Source organism: Hipposideros armiger, unplaced genomic scaffold (assembly GCF_001890085.2).
Source record: "Hipposideros armiger isolate ML-2016 unplaced genomic scaffold, ASM189008v1 scaffold_62, whole genome shotgun sequence".
Taxonomy (NCBI): domain Eukaryota; kingdom Metazoa; phylum Chordata; class Mammalia; order Chiroptera; family Hipposideridae; genus Hipposideros; species Hipposideros armiger.
Genome location: NW_017731412.1, coordinates 1,186,584 through 1,212,511, shown reverse-complemented (window position 1 = coordinate 1,212,511; position 25,928 = coordinate 1,186,584). Strand labels below are relative to the sequence as shown.

The 25,928-nt window shown below is 42.7% G+C and overlaps 1 protein-coding gene across 1 annotated transcript in view; it reads right to left on the bottom strand.

The window, feature by feature from the left end:
* PTPN11 (protein tyrosine phosphatase non-receptor type 11) overlaps positions 1–25,928 on the bottom strand; it is a 79,757-nt gene that overhangs the window by 36,898 nt on the left and 16,931 nt on the right. The window contains 5 exon segments of the mRNA XM_019641630.1: positions 12,704–12,817; positions 13,450–13,566; positions 16,518–16,710; positions 18,850–19,044; positions 24,882–25,004. Of these exon segments, the coding sequence (XP_019497175.1) occupies positions 12,704–12,817; positions 13,450–13,566; positions 16,518–16,710; positions 18,850–19,044; positions 24,882–25,004 (742 nt within the window).

Here is a 25,928-nt window from a genome sequence, read left to right as displayed (position 1 = left end):
CGTCAGTCACGCCAAGCACTAAAAACCATTTTGCTTAACACCCTCCAGAGTATACCTGTCACACTGACTCCCACCTACGTCTTTCTAATCTGTCTCCTCTACTACAGAGTAAGGACCACCTTGCTATGCCTGCAACCAGCATGGCATCAGGCACATAGTAGACATTCAAAATGTGTTTGCTGAATATGCAAATAAAAAAGGGAGGGAGGGAGGAGATGGACAAACCACAGATCGTCACTAGTGGTGGCCTCGGCCCTACAGGCCCCACACTTGAACTCCCATGCCGACACTGCTGACCTGGACTGCAACAGAAAGGAAAACCATTGCAGGCAAAATACTAGCACTTTTCCCAATCTTTAGGCATCTGAAAAGCATCTTTAAGATGCTGTGCCACCCTGGCACGCCACCTGTTATATCAGTTGTTTCTTAAATTCGCCACCTCTTTTTCCTTTTCATAAAATGTATTTCAAAGGAAACCTCCTATTACTAGCACATGAAAACCAGTATTGCTCGCCATATATAGAAGGTAACCAGAGAAAGAAATATAATGAAAATAAAAATATCACATTCTGCCTGGCTGCTGTCGCATGCCTGAGGCTCTGTCAGAAAGGGCCACTGGCAGGTGTCAGAGGTAGATGTTAAGCTATGTTAATACTCCACCGAGATCTCTCCGAAGCCTCGTCAAAAGGATTGGATATGGGTTAAAAAGAGAAAAACTTTCTCATTCACTAATTCAATGTTGCTGTAATGGGGTACCACCAAAAATCCTCTCCCATATGAATAAACGTTTAGCCGGATTAAATTCAGAGCTCCAGGCCGGGGACGTCCTCACCAGTACCCACAGCTCGTTGGCTGGACCGTCTACTCAGGTCAGCCAGAAGCCTCCCTCGTCCCCCATTAAGTTCCCATCCCCTCTTCCACGCGGATTTGGGGATTGAACAGCACATGAGTGGAGACAGGACTCTGGGTCCTGGATTCTTCCAGAAAGGAGAGGCACAGAGGCCCTGCGTCCCAGGCACCGTCAGGTGCTAACTGCCTGCGGCTGGCAACTGTCACAGATTAATAATGACTAACAGTGTGTCTCTCCTCCCCTAGCTCCCTCCTCAGTGCCATTAGCCCTTTCTCATCTGTGCCTGGGGCCCATGTTGCCTGAACACATTTCATTTTCCGCAGTGGAAGGCTGCCATCCATCTACACTGAGACTGAAAACAAAAAGAACTCAGAAGTTGTGACTTTCCATGTTCTCTGCCCACAGAGGCTCCCCAACTATAATCAGCGACCACCTGCTAAGGGCGAGCCCTCCTCAGCACCAGGCTGATGGCAGGAAGAGGCAGACAGCGTCCAAGGAGCTCTGCCCCCAGGAGGTTACATTCCTTTCTTGGCTTATCTTCCACAATCTCCCTCTCACCAGCAGCCCCTGGGGCACCAAAAGCTGCAAATGACCTGTCAAGCTGAATGTCAGTGTGTCTGCATCCATGATGAGGCTGGGACAGGCAGCAAAAAGGCTGTGGAAAGCTGGGACACAGGCTACAACATGGGTTTCCCAAGGAATAAACAGAGCTCAAGGGTTTGCACCAAACGATGAACCCTCAGAAAGGGCCAGAGGCTGGTTAGTCACCTGATTGTACCAATCAAAGCAGACCTAGAGCCAGAGGGACAGTATCAAACTATTAAACCTTAAAAGGCATCAAGAGAAAGTCAGTCCCGATCCAGCTTGTACCTTTCCGAGTGCCGGGAGCCCGCCTGACTGTGGCTGGGACAGGTGTTCACTGTGCACAGCCAGCCCTTACATTTATGGTCAGGGAACATCCCTGCTCCCACCCCTGGCCACTCACTGCCAGCCCAAGTGCCGGTAGCGGCATCCCCAGTCACTGCGATGACCAAAAGAGGCCCCCCCAGGCTTCCAAAGCCCTGACTGAAAACCATGGACCTGGCTTGTCACATGCCAGTGGAGGAACAGGACCAAGCAAAGGCGGGCAGACAGAACAAGCTGGCAGAGCAGGCATCCCCATGCACCATGACAATGGCCCAACAACCATTTTGCCTGCACTGCTCTGAGCGACAGGCACAAATCACTCGGCGGAAGGTAACGCCACTAACCATTAGGGCCAGATGACACTGTGCGACCGTCACTTTACTTTTAAAAACAAAGCTACAGGGGTATATACAGAGGGTGCAGACAAATGGATACATATTTTAAGAAAGGAAAACTGTATTAAAATTGTAATACCCAAGATAACAAAAGATGAATACAAGTCACGTTTGACTTCTGCAATGAAAGAGGTGCTCAGAGTGGTTCCCATCAGCATCCAGACACTTCTGATTACGGCGAACTACTGCTTGAGCAACGCTGACAAAAGCGTCTACTTGTATACATTTTTTTTGGCACCCCCGGTATATTGGATGGGGTGGGGAGGGGTGGAGATGGAGGAAACAAGATTAACAAAATGTTGATAAGTGTTAATGCTGGGTGTTGGGACAAAGGAGGTTCATCATACTATTTACTTTTGGGTGTTTGAAAGCTTCAATAATAAAAGGTTTTTAGATACAAATTAATAATAAATAAAAATGCAAAAGCACCTACTAACTCCCTCCCGTCCCACCCGCCCTTCCACCCGTGGCTGTGACCTCCAGAAGGAGAGAGAGGGAGACGAGAAAGGCTGTCAGGCAGATGGTCTCTCTGGTTTGGACGCTGTGAATAATTCCCCAGACAGCGGTAACCACCTGGGCAGGCCCCAAACCAGGCCCTCTCCCTGGTCTGAATAAATTTCTGTTTTCCTTTGGCATCTGTCTCTGTGCAGAAAGCACCGCCATTTCTCATTCCGCTCTCTTTACGGCAAACTCTGCAGTGTGACCAGGCACCGCAGGCGGGTGAAAGCCCCCAGTGCCTGACGCCACGCGGCACCATTTCTCCACAGTGGACTTCGGGCAGTTGTCCTGACAAAGTCCCCGCCCCATCCAGGAATGAAGGGGCAGTTGGAGACTCTCATCACCAGGGGAGGTCCCAACTGATGGACAAGCACTTCCAAAGCACCAAAACCAACCCAATTCGGTCCTTTCTTGGTGCTTGTTGTAAACCAAGTCACCTCCTTCCTCCGACAGAGTGGAGTATAAGCAGAAAAACAAATTAAAAGGCATGATCCCTGGAGAACAGGTTCTGACACAGGAAGCAGCAGCAAACAACACGAGACAAATCCATCATTAAGTGTGGGATTAATTATGTGGTGTGGAATCTAGGGGCGTGAGATCCATGGAAACTAACTAAAGCAGGTCTCTGGAAGGAACAGGAGGATTCAGATGGGTGCAAGTAAGAAAGGAAGACGTCCCGGCAAGTTGAAGAACATAAGCAAAGGTGGCTAAGAGGCCAGAGTTAGTGGGAGGGGGGGGGAGGCTGGCCCATGAGTCTGGAAGCCGTGTGCTACCAAGTGGTGGGAAATGTGGTTAGATAGGGAGAGGAAGAAAAATGATGGAGGGCCTTGAGACCTAGAGAAAAGAGCTTCCAAAGCTGAGTGAAAGGAAGCGTGGTGTCAGAAGTCCCGGAAGTGCAAACCATAGCCAACCATTTGCCAGTCACTTCCTTGGGGATAACTCTCTCATTTCTTCTGGGCTTCGGTTTCTTTGTCTTCAAAATGAAAATGCTATATAGGGAGCCACTGAGGGCTTCTGAGCAAAGAGATGACAGGAGAAATGCTGAGGGCAGATTAGTACGAAGCTGTGAGTGGAGGGTCAAAGGCAGAGAGGTAGAGTAAATGAGCACCTCGTGTCTTCTGGGGTGATGACCATCTGCACCCCAAATCAGGCAAAGCCCCTGGTTCTGCGCCGCTGCCCACCTGGGCGGTCCTGGGCAGGCGCCTTGATCTCTCAGAGCATCCTGGGATCACTCTACCTACCTCATAAGATTGGAGGGTCAATGAGATGACTTGCCTAGGCCAAGACGTAGCACCAGGCGGGTGATAAAGGCTACTTTCTTTCCTTCCTTCCTCTGAGGCCAGAAAGACATTAGGAAAGAAAACCCAACAGGGCTTGGTGGATGGCAAGGGATGGAAGAAAGAGGAAGACGAGTTAGGGGATGCTCTGAGGATTCCAGCCTCCCAGGCCAAAGAATCGGCAGTACAGCCACCAGAGACAGACAATGTAAAAGGGGACATGTAGTTTGACGGGGAATAACAGGCCCGGTTTTGACTGCTCGAGTTTGAAGAGATATGACATCCAAGTAGACATGTGGAAGGCACAATTCAAAAGGCAAAACCAGAGCTAGAAGCAGCATCAACTTAGGGGTAGTAAAATGAGAATAGGTGCGCTCCCCAAGGAAGAGCGAATTTAAAGCAGGATGAGCAGAGGGCCCAGACCACACCTTAGAGAAGAACCACCGGAGTTAAATGGTTGTGAAAAGAAAAGGCACCAACAGCAAGGGAGGCACAGGGAAGGGAAGAAGGGATAAACTAGGCGCATGCTGCTGCAGGGCAGAGAAACCAAGACAGAGGCGGCAATGAGGCGCTGGACAGCTCAAGAGCAGCACAAGGGAGGAGGCTTAAAGCCTATTTATGTTAGACTAAGAAAGCCACTGGTGTCTTTTGAAAGCGTCATTTCAGTATATTGGGGGAAGTCACATACCGAGTTGCTAAAGAAGGAAGAAGCTAAAAAGACACGGAGGCCACAGCACAAGCCCACTCAATGAGCAAGACTGAAGGACAACGGCAGACGCGGAAAGTAGCAGGGACATTTAAAGGCAAAGGGAAAAGGTGAAGCAGAGATGTTAAAGCACCTTCGGTTCTTAAATTCCCTGTAACGATGTCAAGCAGCTCCAGCAAATAAAAAGCAATTCTAAAGAGAAAACTGTGACGCTGGAGGGGCAAAAAATGAGGAGGGAGACAGCAAGACAAACAACCCAAAGGAAACAAAGGATGGAGCTTTTGGAAGAAAACCTCTACCCACTGCAATGCTCTACCCACCGGAGGGGAGCAGCCCTTCTATTAAGCAACTGGGAGCTCAGGCCCAGATGGAAATCCTGGTTCCAGCTCATGCCTGGCATCCTGGAGCACTTTACAGCCTGAGGCTGGGGCCTCAGCTGGGGACTGCCGTTCAATGTGGCACTGCTTAGTCACCAAGGGGAAAATTTCCGCTAGAGATCACCAGCGAGAATCATTATTCTAGACACAGCTTTGGGGTGCAGTTAAAGTCTTGTTGCCATAAAGCCTAAGCATCTCCAAGTAGAATTTATAGCTCCCCTGAGCCGGATACAGTCACTGGAAAGAAAGCAAACTGGACTGTGGGCTTGAAGACAGGCAGCAGCTCCTCCTGGAGACATGTCACTTGGTGGAGCTGCTGGCGAAATCAGGACATCTGTGTCGCTGTCGCGAAAGGACTGTAATGCCTGTGCAAACTGAAGACAGCTTGAGACCATGACAGGAGAATGGCTTGCGTAAGGGAAGAAGGCTGAGCTTTAAAAACAAATCAAATTACCAAGGGAAACAATCTTTAAAAGGGCTGCAGGAAAATATCCCATTAATAAGGTGTTGGTGTTGGTGTGTGTGTGTGTGTGTGTGTGTGTGTGTGTGGTGTTTCTTTGTTTTTTTCTGTTGTTTTTTTAATCAGAAACAGAAGCTTCAAAACTAAAATCTTTCTGAAATTCACCACTGCCACCCTGAATTAGGTCCTCCTAGGCAGGTGTGTCCAGGGGTCTCAAAGACTAAAGTGTGCATCCACCAAGCCTCAAACAAGGGCTGCCGATGAAAACAAACTGCAGGGGAGTAAAGAGGCGCATCTCAAAGCAGAGCCTGGAACCTTCCTCCACCCTTTAAGCACCAGGAAGCTGGCCTCTCTTGAAACATACACAAAGCGTCTGACGCCAGTACAAGTCTAGCTACTGAAAGCAGCCCAGATTCAACACTCAACACAAATCCTTCTTTGTGCCTTCTGTGTGCCAGGCTTTCTGGGGACTGAGGCTACCGTGCACGAAACAGGACTACGTGTCCTTGTGGGACCCACGGGCTGCTCTGGGTCATTTTCTTAGATGACATGCACATGGCAGGCATAAAAGAGCAGAATCAGGCTTTCTTTGTTCACCATCAATTTCATGTGAGCAAAAACCTCTCTTTATTCCAACAGACCTAGGCATGTTATCTGCTTCTATGGATTCACAGTACAAGAGACAAACATTAAACCAATAACCACACAAATTATTCATGAATTCCAAGGATGGTGAGTACTGTACAGGAATGGATTTGCCGCCATGTATGTGCACATCTCACAGGAAGAACCAACCCAGGCCCGGGCACAGGGATCAAGGGAGGTTTCCCTGAGAAAATGACCCTGAGGCTGAGAGCTGAAGAGATGTTAGCAAGGTGAAGGAGTGAGGAAGGAAGAACATTCTAGTACAATCCTGCCTGTAACACCATAGAATTAGTTGGAGAATCACATTCCAAACAGATGTCTAATAGGCGGTTCAAACTTTACTGTGTCCAGAATGAAAGCTGATCACCTGCCCCCACACCTGTTCCTCCCCGTCTTCCCCATCTAAGTAACTGGTAACTCCATCCTACCAACTGCCCAAGCCCCAAACTTGCATCTTATCCTTGCCTCAGCTGTCTTATCTTACCACACAATCTGTCAACACTGCCTTCAAATACTGACAGTTCCACCTCCAAAATATCTCCAGGGCCCAGCCACCTCCACGGCTCAGCTCTGGTGCAAGCAGTGTCGTTTCTCTGCCTGGATTATTGCAACCTGCCTCCTTCCGCGTCTGCCTGCTTCTATCCTCCCCCTTACAGACTGCTCCACGCAGCAGCCCTGCGGCAGCCACAGTGATCACGCCACTCCTGTACTCAAAACTCGCCATGGGCTCCACTTCCTCCAAGTAGAAGCCAATGGCCTTCCACCGACCCGCAGCGCCCTGCGTGACCTGACCCCTCCACGACCGCCTCTACATTTCCTCTTGCCCTCTCCCCTCCAACGGTACTGGCCTGTTTGCTGATCAGGCCACATGCAAAGGGCATTCCCACATCAGGGCCTTTGCACCTGCTGTTCCCTGTGCCTCGAAGGCTCTTCCTGCGATTATCTGCGTGGCTTGCTCCTTATGTCCTGCAGGTCTCTGTGCAAATGCCACAGAGATCTATGTAAAACGGTAATGCCTCCACCGGCGGCACACCCCTTTATCTTGTCCTACTGTATTTTCTCCATAGCACTTCTTGCCATGTCACCTATTGAATATTTACCTGTTTCTTTGTTTACCATCTGTCTCTCCGAATTGACTATAAATTTCAAAGGGACAGACTTTGATTTGTTCCCTGATACATCCCCAGAACCTAGAACAGAGACTCCAGCACACAGGCTGCGCTTAATAAATATTCGCTGAATGAATAAATAAACCATTGCCATCACCGGTGTCTACTGTTTGTGGCAGATCCTTGGGAACACTTATTTACCCAACTCCCTACAACCCTCATCTCTGAGAACTATTTTTTCCCAGACAGGGTGGTCTATGCAGACACATCTGTTCTCTCTGTGAGCGTGCTCCTTGGACCAAAGATGGATGGCCTCTGAGCCAATGAGAATCGCTGAGACTTTGGTACAAAGACTGAAAGTTGCTACTTGCAATATCCGAAAGAGGCTACAAGTAAGGTCTGGAAGACAAGAAGCAGAGAAATCTGCTGCAGGAACAGAAGGATGAAGCACGTATGTGGAGAACAGGGTACTGGAAACAGAGAGGGTGGAGAGGCGGACGAGGAAGATGAGGGGAAGAAAGAGTGGGGGGCGAAGGACTGTCAGTGGCAAGATTTCCATCCTCAACTGGGGACCTGCAGTCAGATGCGGTGTCCAGGCTCAGCCCACAGTGCACCCTGGCAGCTCAGGCCAAGAGGACTCAAAAGGGAGGAACTGACACAGAGAGGGGACAGATCCTGTAATGCATCATGCGGTGTGTACCTCGTCAGGATGCGCAGGTCTGAATTCAGGGTTCAGGTAACCTGCACGTCGCAGACACACAATTACAGGACCCTACACTGCCTTTTCAGTTATTTGTTGTCAGTCTCATGTTAGCAGAACTTCACTGCCTTTCAACAAACCTAGAAATATTATCTGCCTCTTTACATTCAGGAGCAGAGAGACGCAAGCTGTTTACACAGATCAGAAATGGGCAATCTCTATGAAAAATAACTAAAGGCTTGGGTTCATAATGTCTTGGTCATACAATGTATCCTGGAAGAAAATCATCAACCCGAATTTATTTCAGGAGCAAAAGGGAAAAAGCAGAGCTTCACAAGAGACTTGGTATTTTAAGGTGCGTCAAAAGTGAAAGTAATTTGTAAGTGTCTGCAGGGGAAACGGGCCTGAAGGACATACAGAGTTTTACAGATAAACAGGACTTGGGCATACAGACAAACAAAACATATTGGGTTGTCGGAAAAGTCATGGCTCATTTTTGCAATGAACAAACATAGAAAAAAATATGTCATGACTTTTCCAACAACCCAACAGCTGTCAGAATTAAATTATGGCACTGCAATTGAGAGCTCTGGTACTTGAAAGACTATCAGAGCACACGGTAAGAAGGACCTGATCCCAAATTTACCACCTTCCAGGAAACAACTAACGCACAACCACTCACACATTAATGCCTTGCTACTGTGGAAAAAACCCCAGTTTCAGAGGACTTAGGTTATCATGAATCTCTGCTTCCACATATCTGTTTTTTTCTATAATGGTTTGTTCTGTTCTCAGACTTATTCCCCTGACCCCAACCTTAAAGGGCAATTTTTTTAAATGGACTGGATTTGAGAAGCAGGTGCATGAGAGATCTAGAAAACAGGCCATCAGCTATGTAGAGCTAGCTCCAGTTTAAATGAATGTCAGTGCCCCGATTTAGTGGACAACAACTTATGACCTTGGCCTGACCTCTATGGAGAACTTGTAGAGTACACAGATGTGATCTTTTTTTTTTTTTCATTTCTCCTGAAAGCCAACTCAACCCCCCCCCCTTTGTTGTTAACAATGTATAAAAGATGACTTGACTTGGAGATGTCACAGAGTGAAACCATCAGGTCAGTGTTCTTTTTCCATTACCGGAAAAGTCAGGCTAGGACTTCCTTCCAAGTTCATATCTTGACCCCACCAATGGAATCTTGAAAACACCTCTACTGTCACAAGCTCTTTGGGAAGGTTTGGCTTTGTTTCCCTAAGCATCACCTTAAGTGAAGTTTGTGTTACAGAAGCCACCAGATACCCGCCTTATTGCTGTAATTTTTTTAAAGTTCATAGTCACTTTATGGGAAAAGTGATCTATACAAAGGATCACCTCAGCTACCATTTTCAAAGGAAGTGTACCATAAAATGGGCCTAGATTATAAAATAGCTCACTATTAGATTTACCAAAAAGGTTCAACATCTTTCAATTTTAACCAAAAACGGCATTTTTCAGACTTCAAATATGGTAACCAAAATCATGTACGATATATAACAAAAATTAAAGATAAATAACTAACATCATTTTTAACCTGAAACATTAAAAACGTTAATATTAACAATAGTCAACAAAAATAGAAAAAGATGCATACTCAAGGCTATTATTGTATCTTCTTTGTAACACATTTGGAAACTATCCAAATGTCCATGAATAGGTTGAATAAACTATAGAATGTCCACACCAATGGAGTTCTATGCAGTAAAAATGAATGAAGACTATCTCTAGACACTACTATGGAGTGATCTCCAGGACAGTGAAAGAAGCAAATTGGATAAAAGTGTATAAAGGTATGCTACTATTTATCCATGAAAGAATGAGCTATGGAAACACAGATATATGTTTTCTTATACTTTTAAAAATGTAACAATAAATTACAACTTTTTAGAAAATGGCTATACACAAAGGGAGGAAAAGATAAGGATAGAAGGTAGACTTCTTTGAATTACTTTTTAGATTTGGCTTTAGACTCAAAGGCAATAGTTTATATAATTATAAATAAAACCTTTATAGAATTATAGAAAAGACCTAAAATCCAAACATAAAATGAAACATAACCTAATTGTATATCCAGCTAGTGTATAATCACACAGAGAAAAAAATATTACAAATGAGTTCAAAGCACAGTTATTTGACTATACATCTCTAGGCTCTGCCCTAAAGATTAAAAAAACAAAACAAACTGGAAAAAATATTAAATTGTTTTCAGTAATCATATTATTGGGAATAGCAGAAATCTTATTATTCTGAAACTGTTGCATGTGCAATGTGGGATAAAGCAAATAAGTAATCATATTATGGCTTCAAGAAGTGGGATGTTTGGCATAGAAGAAAGGAGACACAGGGGTGAGACCAATGAGGTTAGTAAAAACCCTGAAGTCCTGAATTTGAAATATCATTTGACATTTCTCAGGGAGAGAATGGGAGAGGATAGAAACAGAGTCAAAATATTAAAGAGATTTAAGTTTTTGTTTTTTGGTGTTTTTTTTAGCTGAGTCATCCTGCCACCTGTTGGCAGCTCAGCAGCAACTCAGCTCAGGCCGGGACTCGAACTGATGTTGCTCAGAGCTCGCACTCTTGAGCGAGCTCTTAACCAACTGAGCCACTCGGCCGGCCCTGAGACTTAAGATTTTTAAAAAGAGAGGTATGTGTGTAATTTACCTAAATAATAATACAACAAACATTTTTTTAAATTATAAGACAGCTACCATAATCAGAACAATGACTGCATATTTGATGAATTTTCGTTATCTTTTTCAGATGTGGTAGTAGCATTTTGGTTGTTTGTTTTTTATCCAGGACAACAATCACAGATTTTATCTTCACCCAGCGTAGTCAAACCACAGAGATTCCTATGTCCAGAAGGAACAGAGCCGCTCTACCGTGGGTTTTCTCTTCTTTTTAGACAAGGAAATGAATGAGCCCACATTGGTTAAATTTTTTAAGGATTCCATAAATAATGAAATATCTATGAATAAAATAATATATGATGTCTGGGGTAACCGATGAAGCTGATAATGGTACATGGGAGTTCTTTATACAAATCTATTTTATATACACTTGAAAATTTTTCATAATCAAGTGGAGGGAGGTGGTGGAAGCACTTCCCATCAAACAAACTGCAATTCAAACAAACTCTGTGTGTGTGCGTGTGTGTGTGTGTGTGTGTGTGTGTGTGTTGTGTGTGTCAGGAAAATGTAAACAGGTGTTAATAGTAAGGAATTCTCGTTAATAGTTTTAGCTGTGATAATATTCTGGCTATAATTTCTGAAATGAAAGTTCAAGATGAAATGACATCTGGGATTTGCGATAAGCCAAGGCTGGGGGGGTAACAGGGGTGTAGTTAAAAAGACTGCCACATATCAACAACTGCTAATGCTGAGTGACAGGTATATTGCTGTGATTAGCCCATTCTCCCTGCTTTGGTATACATTTGCAATTTTACATAATAAACACTTTTGAAAAACAGGTTTTTCATTCAAATTTTGATGTAAGGCTTCTAAAATTTCTGTACTTATCCACCTACCTCATGAGGCTTTATAAAGACTAACTGAAATGAAGTAAATGTAAGTCAATAAATGTTGAAATGCTGCCTTTTGTTATCTAGGCTGGCAGGATACAATTAAGAGAATCCTGAGCTTGAGATTTTTAAATTCTATCTTATTAAGTTTGTCATCCCTTTTTCAGTGATGCTTTTCATCACTGTCTCCCCTCTCTCAGCTGGATGGTGCCTAAAGACAGAAACCCCATTCATCCTGTTTGCCATGGTATCCTCGGTGACTAAGCCAATAGCTGGTATAAGAGAATAAACCTGAGTTCAAGTCTCTGTTCAGCAACGCTGAGCAAGGACTGTGAGTGATCTACTCTGTACCCATCCCCACTGCCGCAATGGAATCAACATTTGTGGAAAGGCAATTCATTCACCTCCCTGAGCCTCAGGCCCCTTATCTGTAAAACAGAAATAATATCTCAATAAGTTGATCTGACATACTGTCGCGAAAATGACTTCATCTGGCCAATCATTCCACAAGTATTTGCAAATTCTAAAGTCCTACAAAAGAATGGAATAATGAACCATCTATGGAGTTTCTGGGTTTTGTACCAGGCTCTGTGCTGCATGCTACGGATAACTATGAAGGTAAATAGGGCACAATCCTGTTTTTTGAGGAAGTTGTCTGTCAGATGGATGAGAAGAACGAGAATGAGATTATAATATGATGGGAAGTGACATATCAGAGAACAGCAGGAACACAGCACTTTCCCAATGAGGACATTCTCCTACCCAAGCCGGTTTCAGGAAAGAAATCATTTCACTTAACTTCCAACTCCCCAAAGTTACAAATTTGGCGGCCCAAATTAAAGCCACCATGAGCTATTTTGCTTTTACTTACTTCTTCATTGCAATAAGGCTATAGATTCTTTCTGTAGACCCCAGCCAATGCTGGAAGTCTTCCCAAGGAATTAGATCCTTTTGTTTTTCTGGGTTTCTGCCAGCAAACCAAAAGAGCCAAATGGAGCTACTGGCTCACCCGTTTCATATTAACTGCCAACTCCCATGTCCAGAAAACAGTGCCCTTCTATTTCAAAGAAGCCCCCTCAGCAACTTGGTCCATGTCAATCAATGGCAGAATTAAAAAAGGACACGGATTCAAGGTTTTCAGATCCAATTGCAAACAGAAGACCAACTCCTCGTCTAATAAAAATAGGACTTAATTAACTCATGTAAAAAAAAAATTAATAACTTACCTCAAATTCTTCCCAAAAGCCTTGTTTGACTTTATCTGTGGTCTCGGCTAATTTGCTTAGTTCTCGAACCCGGCTTTCTATTTCAGCAGCATTGATACGAGTTGTGTTGAGGGGCTGATCAAATTCAGCAGTTGGTGGGAAATGAAGAAAGCATTAAAGAAGAAAGTGTTAATGAAAAAAAAAAAAAAAGACTTCTGTTTTGGTGTTTATAAAAGCAAGGACAGGAAGTTCACAGGACCCAGTAATTCACAATAAACATTTTCCAAATAGTTTCACTTTCTTTTCTGTTCTATTAGGAAACATATCTTTCTCCAATCTCCACATACCCTTTATTCTGCTGATATAAATTCAATCTGTTCTTCTTGATAAACAGACCACAACACAGAGAGATAATCTCATTTGCCACTAAGTGATCAGAGTGAACTCTGAAATCGCAATAACTCCAAAATGAGTAAGTTCGATCACCTGAAGGTACTTTAAAAACTCTGTAAGGCCTTTTAGAGATGCAAATGGAGACAGTCATGGAAATGACATTATATCGGGAATTTGTTTTGAAATACCAGGAGGAGGGGGGCGAGTAGAGTAAGAACTGAAATAAGATTTGATGCGCTGATTGTAACTGAAGCTGGGTGATGAGTACATGGAGGTCCGTGATACTATTCTACTTCTGCATTTTTGGAATACTCTATATTGGGATGTTTTCAGCTCTAAAAGGAGATGGCGCTTTAGCGTTCCAATATGCTCACCTGCTTGAGTTGTAGCACTGTGCCCAACGTCTCTACCATGGGGTTCTTCTTGTAATGCTCCACAAGATCGGTCAAAGAGTCAAACCGTTCTCCTCCACCAACATCGTATTTCAGTTCCTTTCAAGACAAATAAATAAATAAACACACACACACACACACACACACACACACACACACACACACACATATTACCTTTATGTTAAGTTAGTTTCCCCAACAGCTGTACTAGCACAAAGGAAAGGATATAACAGGATAATGAAAATGAAATGGCTGACCCGAAGTGAAAGAGTGCATCGGGAGGTATGAGAAGCTCTAAACAAGCATCTAACATCAACTAGGCCACAAGAAAGTTTCTCCTTCGTAAGTTAACTAAATAGTTAAAGAAATGAAAAACAGTATTCTTTACCCTTTTCTATTATTCTAGGTTAAGTGACTATACATAAGACTGCTGAATAGAAGGTAAAGTCATTTCTCTCTGAAACACAACAAACTCCAAGGCTGGTGAGACAGCACTGAAGCCCAATACACGTGCCTTTACTTTCATCTTCTAATAAAAATTAAAAGCAGAAACCAGGAAAGTTTCTCTGCTCCATAGATCAGAATAGGCTACTTAAGGGAAACAACAGGAAAACAGTTAAACTCAGGAAATATAAAACCCTAGAAATAATATAGATGAAGATATTTGGGTACAATCTTTTACTTAAAAATAAAATTTTCAGAATGACAAAGTAAAGACCTCTGAAAAATTGGCTCTTCCCTAAAAGCAACAGGAACACTGGCAAAAATTGTCATCAACTTTTTCAGAACTCTGAAAAATTAAACAAGAACTTGCAATAGTCCAAGGAGTATTCATTCAAGAAAAACGATAGATCGGGGTCAGCCAAGTGGCTCAGTTGGTTAAGAGCTCGCTCAAGAGGGTGAGCGCTGAGGAACAGGGTCGCGGGTTCAATTCCTGGCCCGAGCTGAGCTGCCAACAGATGGCAGGGTGGCTCAGCTAAAAAAAAAGAAAAAAGAAAAATGATAGATCTTGGTAAAAACAGCAAACTGTGATGTTTTAACTTGCCCTCCTACCTCTCACCTCTCCCCAGCTCCTCAGTAGCTTTGAAAACCAACAGCCTCAATAGATATGAAAACAAGCAGCTGAGCACAAGAGGGGACAGAGGGGATGTGGAGCTCTCTTAAGAGACCTGTCCCCAGAGAAGAATCACTATTCGGCCTGTTTAGCAGCTTCCTGGAAAAGCCCTGTTTTCCGAACTTGTCTTTTCATTATCAGGGTTCACTCAGCCTTGTCTGCAGGGGATCTGCCAAAAACAATCAGCAGCAACTGCTTAATATCACAGCTGCCTGAGGGGGCAACACCAGTGAGGGCAAATAAGAGGCTGACCAAAAACTTAAAAGGAAAATCTAGGCAATGACCATCAGGGGCTCTGAAAACCTCCAACATATTCTTGAGAATCTAGAAGACCATGGTGAAGTCCAAGATCTGAGATGGCCCCAGTCTTCACCTCTAGTTGACCTTGCGGTTCTGCACACAGGAAATGAAGGCTAAGGCGGAGTTTTAAGCTGCCAGAGTGTTAAAGGCATGCCCCCCCCCACACACACACACACACATACCCCTTTGGCAAAGGCTAGGAGATTTAATGGCTCAAGGCATGTAAGGTAATCTCTAATAATCAACGGACCACTAAACTAACCAAGCAAAGACTAAAGGGGCCGCACGTGACCACGAATACAGACTTTACCGAGTGGGTCCAGGAAAGTCACCAAACACACAAACAGCAACAAGTGTAGCAACAATAAAAAGCACAAAAACCCTGGCAAAGGAAGGTATCTGATTTCCCAAGTCACCACATTATATTATTTAAAATGTATAGTTTCTAACAAAAAGTATGAGACATGCAAAGAACAGGAACGTATGACTCATTCATAGGGGGAACAGAGCAGTCAACAGAAATCCCAGGGACAGACAATTAATCAGCTTAATATAAATATGTTCAAAGAATTAAGGGAAACTACACTTTACAAATTAGAAGAAAATATGAGCAAATGGAGAATATCACAAAAACTTGCACACAAATGTTCTTGGCAGCATTATTCATAATTGCCAAAATGTCCGTTATTTTTTAATGGGTAAACAAAATGTGGTATATATCCATAGAATGGAATATTTGACAATAAATTACTGATACACATTACGACATAGAGAAACCTTGAAAATATTATGCTAAGTAAAAGAAGCCAGACACAAAAGGTCACATTATTATATGATTCTATCTACATGAAATGTCCAAAATAGGCAAATCCATAGAAACAAAAAGTGGTTGCCAGGAGCTGGGGGTGGGAAAAAATGGGGAGTGACTGGTAATGGACACAGGGTTTCTTTCTGGGGTGATGAAAATGTTCTGGAATTACATAGTGTTCGTGGTTATATAATTTGTAAATACACTAAAAACCACTAAATGGTCCACTCTAAAGGGTTGAATTATACAGTGTGTGGATTATATCTCATTAAGCTGTTTTTTTGTTGTTTTTTAATTTAAAAACTGAAGCAATAGTGAACCGACAGTTTCTATTGGAAACGATGCCAAAATAAAGTTTGACAATAATCACCCAAGAATCAGCCTACTTGGTCCCGTCACCACATTAAAAACAAGAAATAGTGAGTTCAGGTCTCCCGTCCTTACTGCAGGGACGTGTAACATGAAGGCAACTGCAGTCACAAGCTAGACCAGGACAAGCCTAAGAAGGAGCCGAGGCCATCACTTTAGAAACAGACACAGGCCGACTCCAGCGGCCATCGAGCGGAAACAGATTAGATGCCACAGGGCAGAAGGTGACACTGAGGCGTGACTGAATCTGTCAGAGAGACTGGAAATAAATAATTTAATCCAGTTCTGAAATCCTCAAGGGATGATAATGAGCAATGTACTAAAAGTGTAGAAGCCCCTGATCACATAAGCGAGGACAATCTGACTTTGGAAATAATGGCGTCTATCTTTTCCCAGCAGAAAAATCACCCGAAGATGACGTTTTGCCGGACCCATAGTTCAAATCAACTGAGGCTTTACCTGGCAGCGGATCATGACGTGGGTCACTTTGGACTTGCCGTCACTGCTCTCCCCCTTGTCGTCACCGGTTCGGACAGAGAGAACAAAATCTCCGGGGTGGCTCTGGCTCTCTCAGACCGGGAAGCTCCCATGCTTTCCTTTCTCAGTCAGTAACTTCTCTGCTTCTTTTCCAGAGAGGTGTCCATGAAACCACCTACATTGTTTTAAATGAAAATAAATTGAGTTCTGCCATGGGTTCACAACATTCTTTCACAAAGCTACCATAGAGAGTCAGCTCCCCTAAACACAATAAACACAATTAAAAAACAGACATGTTCCGTCCAAGAAACTGAAGCGATCCCACATCAGACAGAATTTGCAACCCAAGCAGGCAGGAAAAATGACAAAGATGTCAAGAAGACTATTAGGCTTCTTAAATGAGCCCACTGTCATTTGGAGACAACTCTCCTCCATCTTGCCTATGTCTTTTTTTTTTTTTTTTTAAGCTGAGCCATCCTGCCACCTGTTGGCAGCTCAGCGGCAGCTCAGCTCGGGCCGGGACTGAGCGACCCTGTTGCTCAGAGCTCGCACTCTTGACCAACTGAGCTCTTAACCAACTGAGCCACTCGGCCGGCCCTTTCCTACGTCTTTTACATCTCCCATCTTTTAAAAACATAATTTGTCATTTCTTCATGCCCAACACTAAAAGGACTATGTAATCACGGCCATTTAAAGAAATTATACTTGAAAGTTGTGGTAGAGACAGAGAATCCTTTGAAAGTTTGTCCTTGCTCTGGCATGTGAACCAAACTTACAAAGGATCTTCATTATAAATTAATTCAAGCATTTCAAATTTTTCCATATTTTCAACTTACACTTGGACAGCCTCCAAGTTTGCTGTCAACATCTGTGGCCTGAATATTGGGTTATCATTTCAAAATGTAATGCATATGAGACTTGGAGTAGGGGTGAGGGATTTTTGCTGAAAATGTGAATTCCCACTGCTCACAACCAGACATGCCAATACTCTAATTCTGAATGGGGTCCAGCAATCTGCATTTTTAACCAGCACACCAGAGTCTTGCCATAGGACGTCCAAGGACAGGCTCTGTGACAACATTACTCTAAGTTACTACAGAAAACATCTTAACACGGTTATGTTAATAATGTGGCTTTTCCCCTCAGGCTCTCGGTAAGAAAACAAGCACTGTCATGGCTGATAATGCTATAGCTCATCACTAAAGGAGCATACTTGGAGTTATTTTTCATCCACCCTCAACTGAACAGAGTAAAATTTAGAAATAAACTGCACAGAGCTGGCAGACAGCCTTTTGCTTGAAGCTACAGTGGTAGCTGGAGAAACAAATTATCAGCATATAATAGCATTGACATAGAGGTGCAAGTTGAAGAAAACTACCTGAAGATACAAAATATACAAACCTAATTAAGACACCCTGCATTTGTACTGAGTCAGAGGGGACTGGGAATGGAGAAAAACCAATAAAATCAATACAAATTAAGTCAAGCCGCAGCTTACATCAGCTTCGATCTAACATGGGTCGGGGGGAGAGGGAAGAGCTCTGAAATAATACGATTCCCTCTAAGCAAGGTCATTCTCATACATTTGTGGATGACAGAAAAGAGCTGACGAAAAATCAGACCCTCAGAGCTCTCCGCTCTTCCACTTCTGAGCTTAAACTGACATCTGTTGGTGGCACTGCTGAATAACGGGTCGAGAGCTACCACCCAGAACCGCTGGGATTTTGGTGTCTCCAGTATCATTTGTTTTCCTCTCATAACTCTCAAAAGATGATCAGCTGCAGCTCAACAGTCTTAAAATTACTGCATATACAGGAATAGTCTGAGACCCCCGTAGAATGAGTGTCAGAAACAGTGACTAAAACTTTTGCAAAAAGACACTGAGAATAACCTGATCCTGTTACTCTTACTTTATTTAATAAAACTTTAAAGACTGCAGCTTGGGGTGAAAAAAGCGAAGGGATTAAGAAATACAGATTGGCAGTTACAAAACAGTCATGGGGATGTAAAGCACAGCTTAGGGAACACGGTCAATAATATGGTAATAACTCTATATGGTGTCAGGTGGGTGCAAGATTTACCAAGGGGATCACTTCCTAAGTTATATAAATGTCTAATCACTATGCTGTACACCTGAACCTAATATACTGAATGTCAACTGTAATTGAAAAAAATGTTTTCATTAAAAGCCAAGAAAAAAAAAAACATCGCAACTCGACAAACTCATACACGCCAAAGTCCCATGATGCATTCACATAACACCTAAGGCATGGGAGAGATGCACAGACTCTGGTGTTACTAAAACGTCACTGACCTTTCAGAGGTAGGATCTGCACAGTTCAGAGGATATTTGAGCTCAATAACATCTCCGTTCTTCTCTTTTAATTGTCCATGATGTTCCATGTAATACTGAACCAGCTCAGCCAAAGTGGCAAACTTCTCCCCTCCGTACAAGTCATAGTAATCACCAGTGTTCTGAATCTTGATGTGGGTGACAGCGCCATTTCTTCTAAAATAGTCCATTAGGAAGGCAGGGGGGAAAAAATAAAGAGCTACACTAGTAAACGTGGATCTCATATTCATTATCAGATTTCACCTAAACATTAACACAAACCCAAGGAACGAGTTTACACTTTCCCTGTAAGAAATGCAATGAGTGAAATAACCACAAAATGATTTCAACAAAAAGAACTCCGCTTATTAGTTTCTTTCCCTTGTACAACTTCGACTTTGAAAGTCATACCTATCAAATTGAATATATTATGTGACAATCATTTTTCTCATCATTAATCAAGACATATAATTAAAGCGAAACAAACATATATTTACTGTATAATCCAGTAAATCCACTCCTAAGTATCTTGCCCAAAAGAAATGAAACTGTATGGCTCCCAAATGACTTGTATAAGACTATTCATTGCAGCCTTATTTATAATAGAAAAAAACTGAAAACTCAAATATTTATAGCCAAAATGGATAAGCAAATAATTGCATACTCATACAATAGAATACCACACATCAATTAAAAAAAAATTCACTGATACACGCAACAACATGGATGAATCTCAAAAACATTATGTTAAGAGAAAGAAACCAGACAGAAAAGAGTATATACTATATGATTTCATTTATAGGAAATTGTAGAATAAGCAAAATTAGTCTATAGGGATAGAGATGAGAATAGTGGTTGCCTCTTTGAGGGAGGGATAGTAGAAAGCGGGCACAAGGAACTTTCTAGGGTGATGGAAAAACTATTTTCACTGGGGTGTTGGTTACATGCATATACACAGTTGCCAAAATTCATCTCACTGTATACTTCAGATACTGTATATAATTGTATCTTAAAAAATCATTTGAAAGACACATATAATTGATAGTTTCCAGCATGACATGACTAACATATTATTCCACTGAGTTGACGTAACACTGGCCAAAAGTTTCTAACACTGGATATTTTAGTTCGCCTAAGCAGTCTTTGATTCCCATTTGGTTTTCTGAACTACTAAATACATCTCCAGGATGCCCATTATCACCTAGGTGGACCCTAGCAGTCTGGCAACCCCGTGGGGTAACCACTGACATATATTTATTTTTAGTCTGACCCTGTATCATTATTGATAAAGCTGCTGGGAAACATAAACACATTTCTGCTAAAGAAAAGGAAGATGGGAACTAAGGAAAGTGAGAAAAATCAACCCCTTAATGTTAGTGACAAGATCTACTCCTGGTTTTTGGTGACAACCTTTTCTAGTGGGTAAAAAGGCACTTCAGGCCACGCACCTCCAGCTACGGCTCACTCTATTTTAACGCCTGAGCTTGTAATTTCCAGCCTATACTTAATGACATAACACAAAGACGTTCAGGTATGGACTAGATCAATATACAGCAATACGGAAGGATCTCGAAGGCCTAATGCTGCACGAGAGAGACACAATGCAAAATGATATGCTTAGCACACGCCATTTATGAAAATTTAAGAACACACACAAGTAACGCTATATATTGTTCATGACACAGACATACATACACATATGTATACTTTATTATTATAAATTATTCTTTATATAGTATATTATTTATTACATTATAAATGTGTGTACTATTGTTTTAATGAACTAGGCAGAAACTCATGACAAAGGGAAAAACAGGATCAAGGGTGGTAAGGGAAACTTGGCTTTATGTTATTATTTTATTTTGAAGAAAAAAATGACTGGCAATAAATACAACACAGGTGATTGTTCATAAATTTTTGTATTTTTCTGTATTTTTTCCCCTCAAAATTAAAAAAGGAGGGCCTTCTGTGATGGACTGAATATAAGGCAATATAATCACCAATTTTTCAGCATGGGCACATAACAAAAAGGTTAGATTGCCTGCAGAGAACCGGAATAAGCATATCATATATGCATGTGTGCACACACATACATATATTACAGTATCTATAACATGTATCATCTATAAGGAAACATAAAAAGTGAAACTTGGTAGTGTTGCAGAGTTGTTAAAAGTACCGATTCTAAGACAGTTCACGAAAAAGATATATTAATACAAGTGGCTTTTAAACTTGATGAAAAGATGTTCCGCTTCAACTACTGGAGAAATGAAAATTAAAATTCACTGAGACATCATTTCTCACCTATCATGTTGGTCAAAACGAAAATCCAGACAACACTCAGCTAGTGGCGCTGTGGAAAAACAAGTACTCGCATCCACTGCTGGTGGGAGTGAAAACGGTACAGTCATGATACTACTGTCGTCACTACAGAGGGGAATATGAAAAAAACCACACTACACATACTTTTACTCTCTGCCCCAGTCATCTCACTCCCAGCAATTCAACTTGAAGATACATGTCCAAAAGCACAAAACATATGCAAAAGTTTATTATATTCATTGTGGCATTATATATCATTGTAAAATATTGGAAACCAATTCCCATCTGTAGGAAATTGTATCAAGTTATATGCTATACAGTTGATTAAAATGATGAGAAGGAGTACTAAAAGATTAATGGAAGTGAAAAGAGTAAACTACAAAGGAATGTATTTAATGTTCTACTTCATGTGTAGAAAGAAACACAGAAGGGTAAATCAGAAATTAACGGAAATGGTTACCCACAGGGACAGAAGGAAATGGCGTCCAAGGGGTAAGGGATAAGAACGAGATTTCTGAGAATATACCTTTTTATTTATTTTTTATTTTTATTTATTTTTTTATTATTATTATTTTTTTTTTTTAGCTGAGCCATCCTGCCACCTGTTGGCAGCTCAACAGCAGCTCACTTGGGCCGGGAATTGAACCGGCAACCCTGTTGCTCAGAGCTCAAACTCTTGAGCGAGCTCTTAACCAACTGAGTCACTCGGCCGGCCCAAGAATATACCTTTTTATATAGTGTACTTTTAAATCTTATAAATGTTTCACACACTCAAAAAAAATTAAACCAACAAAGACCAAAAAACTGAATGCATAACAAAAAGACTGAATACAAAATGAAAGAAATGAATCTAACTTTGTAGTAAGTTCATTAACTTCACAGAAAATGAATTCCTGTGACTTTTGAACATAGCACTGACTGTACACCCTAAGTGGGATCCATTTGAAGAACAAAAGGACTCCAAAGAAATCATGAACTTTACTTAACGGGGTAATTAGAAATGATAATGATATAGTCATTCTGAGTCTATGCTTGTATTACAGGGTTGGGCAAATGAGGTCATCTATTGATACTGTTCTCCCTACAGGAGAAGAGAAACACAAACATGGAATGGGGAAAGGTGAGGAAGTTGAGTTGAACTGGAACTATCAGTATGAACACTTGGTTTTAAATATGTAAATATTTATTTCCCAGCTCTGTCTGCTGTAAGGGCCTAGACGCAATGACCCTCCAAGAGCATAAACACCAAAAGATGGGGCAAACAGATACTATGTGCTTCCTGATGTGAAATATTGGGAGGGCCTCAAAAGCCAGTATTCAAATAATGAGGGAAATTCAAAAATGACTATACATTAGGGCCGGCCGAGTGGCGCGTTGGTTAAGAACTCGCTTGGGATGCCAGAGGGCCCCGGTTCGGATCCCACATATGAGGGAGGGCCAGTGACACTGCCCTCCACAGCTAAGATGCTGAACAACAGCTCAACCTGGAGCTGGGCTGCCGTGAGTCGCCGGCGACGGCGTGGGCTGCAGTCCCTGTGGCAGTGGATTGCCATGGGCTACCGTGTGTGGCCAGCAGCCAGCGTGAGCGGCCAGCAGCCGCAGTGAGCGGCCGTCCAGAAGCCGGCGACTGATCTGCCTCGCCAGAGAAGAGCGCAATGATGGTGCCAACTTGGGCCAGTGAAGCAACATCCTCCACAACTAGATTGAAGAACAAAACGACAGCAACTTGTCTGTTCCCCTTTCCCCAATTCCCCAGCACTGTTCCCATCCCCCCAATTCCCCAATAAAAAAATCTTTAAAAAAAAAAATGACTATACATTAGATAATATCATTGAATCAATGCTAAATTTTCTTTTATAGAATGATATTGTAGTTACACAGGAGAATCTCCTGGTTCATAAGACATGTACGCCGAAGTATTTAGAGGTAACCATAAATGCCCTGATATCTGCAACTTATTTTCAAAAGGTTCAGGAGGGAAAAGTATATAATACACACAAACACACACTCATAAAGAGAAAGAGCAAATATGGCAAAATGTGTACAGGGAAAGGGAGTGTGGTTGCTCACTGTATTTCATCCTTCAACTTTTCTACAGGTCTGAAATATCTCAGAACAAAAAGGTAAGGGGAAAAACCCGACCAATTCTGTAGTCTTAGGTCTGCTGCATACTAGCTCTGAGACCAACTTACTAACTTAACCTCTGTGCCTCCGCTTACTCACATGTAAGATAAAGATAATAATGGTTCTCAAGGGCCGGCTGAGTGGCTCAGTTGGTTAAGAGCTCACTCAAGAGTTTGAGCTCTGAGCAACAGCGGTTCAAGTCCAGCCCGAGCTGAGCAGCAGCTGAGCTGCCAATAGGTAGCAGGATGGCTCAGCTAAAGAAAATAAAATAAAAAAATAAAAAACAAACAAAAACAAAACAAACAAAAAAAAGATAATAGTGGTTCTTATTCATAGGTTGTTGTGGAAAATAAATAAAATAATGAGGATAGAGGGCTTAGCACAGCAGCCCAGGAAATGTCAAGTCCCCATCATCATTGTTATTGTTATATAATCACCATCCAAACTCTTATAGATCTAACATCACATAACTTTAGGTTAGACGTCTGTGCCGGCAAAAGCCCAGAAAACTCCTCAAGAAACGAATCTATACCAAAAAGGGACTTCCCAAGTCCCAAAGGGCTCCTAAAAAAATCCTGAAAAACACATTTTACTTACATCTTTCTTTAAAAATAAAAATAAAAGCAAACTCACAAAGCAATTCATTTCTACAATAGCTTTTGGAATGAGCGAGGGTAAAGACAATGAGTATGTAAGAGTGAGTAAATTTCTAGAAAATTCTCCCACACCTACCCTGAGACATGTGATAGGATGTTGGCCACGCTGTTCAGAAACATTTAAAACAACCCAACGTCCAACCATAGGGGGCTGATAAACCGTGGGATGTTCACACAGTTTGCATATTATATAGCCATTAAAATTAATCATTAGACCTATATGGACCAGCATAGAACTTAAAAATTTTTAAAGGAAGTTACAGAATAATAACATACATTATAGAGCCATGGATGTGAATTTTAAAAACACACACACCAACGTGACATTGTTCCTACACAGTCCAAGTGCAGTCCAAGTATAAAAACATGTTCAGGAAGGGTATATGCCAGCCTCTCAGGGGCGGCTTCCTCTGGGGAAGGAGGGAGGGGAATGGGACTGGGCAGGGGCAGACAGGGCACCACAACTTCCTCAGTGATGTTTTATTTCTTGCAAAGGACAAGGGATCTGACGAAACTCTTTACAAGTATTTTTCCCACGAAGAGATCAACAGAAGGGAAGGACAAATGCAGGGAACCGGGTTCAGGATGAGTGGAACCAGAGCGGGAAGCGAGCAGTGGGTGGCTTAGGGATGGGTTATACTCGGTTCCGACTCATCCTCAGTGGTCTAGGGGAGAAGAAATGGCCACCATCACCCCCCCTTTGGCTGAATTTCCAAGCCTCTCACTCAGGAGACCCCGTCCTGAGCCCCGCAAGCAGGCTTGAATCACGTCTGATCTGCGGGCCCGGCCTCACCACAGGGCAGCGGGCAGGCCTGCAAACTCGAAAGGGGGGCAGCAAGCTGTCCACGGAGGGTTTGCACGTTTCCTACCTGGAAAACACTCTCAGGAGTCTCCTTTTGTCTTCCAACTTACCTAACGGAAAGTGTGAAGTCTCCAGGGTTACTTTTACTGGGCCTTGCCAAAAAACTGCCATCAACTCCTCTTGTCAACAGTAGGTTTTCGGCCTCCACGCCAGTGATATTTGGGTGAAACCATCTTGAGAAAGAAAGAGAGAGGGGGGAGGGGGGAGAAAGAGAGAGAGAGAGAGAGAGAGAGAGAGAGAGAGAGAGAGGGAGAGAGAAACAAAAAAAAGGATTCTGTCAGCACTAGTTTCCACACCATCACAGATGTGCTGCCTATGAGTAGAGCAGCTAATAAAAATACAAATCAAGACCCTCCTGCCCTCCCCTCTCTTCTCCTTGGTCACGGCCCCCACCTTGCCGTCCAGTGGTAGGGGCCTGGGATCCTGCCAGCACAGTTGCTGGGGCTGAAAACAGGGTCAGTGGGGCTGGGGCTGGAGGAATGGGCACTTTGCCAGTCCCTTGGTTGGCCAAGCCCAAAAAGACAGTCCATGTGGTCAGGAGATTGAACACATGGAGCGGGATTGAGCAAATAATAAGTAAACATATTGAGGATAATGGAAGCCAGGCGTCTCACTGTTGGAGAGGGAGATACAAACATGGGAAGGAAGAAAGCCAGAATAAACCCTGTGGTGTTGGATTCGAATTCTAATCTAACATCACAAACTCTAGTGTTTAATACACATACGGAGATAAGACATACAGATGCAGGAATATAGATGCATGTTTCTGTGTATGTATATGTACTATAGACATGCACGCATACATTCGCATTTTCCTAGCTCTCTTCTGAAAGGACCTGAAAGCAATGACACCCCAGGATTCATCAGTACACCTGGTAACCTTATCCTGGTTGCTAAATACCATTCTCCAATGAAAGGAACTGGGCTCCTTGGAGAAACCGCTGACTCCAGGGCTGGGGCAGTTAAAGGAAGGTGAGCTTGAAACACCTTATTGTGCCACAGCACGAAACAGCTCCAATGAAAACATGTCAAAAGGATACAGGGCCAGCTTGATGGGCCTCCCACTGGCCAAATCAGAGACATTTGCACCTCAAAAT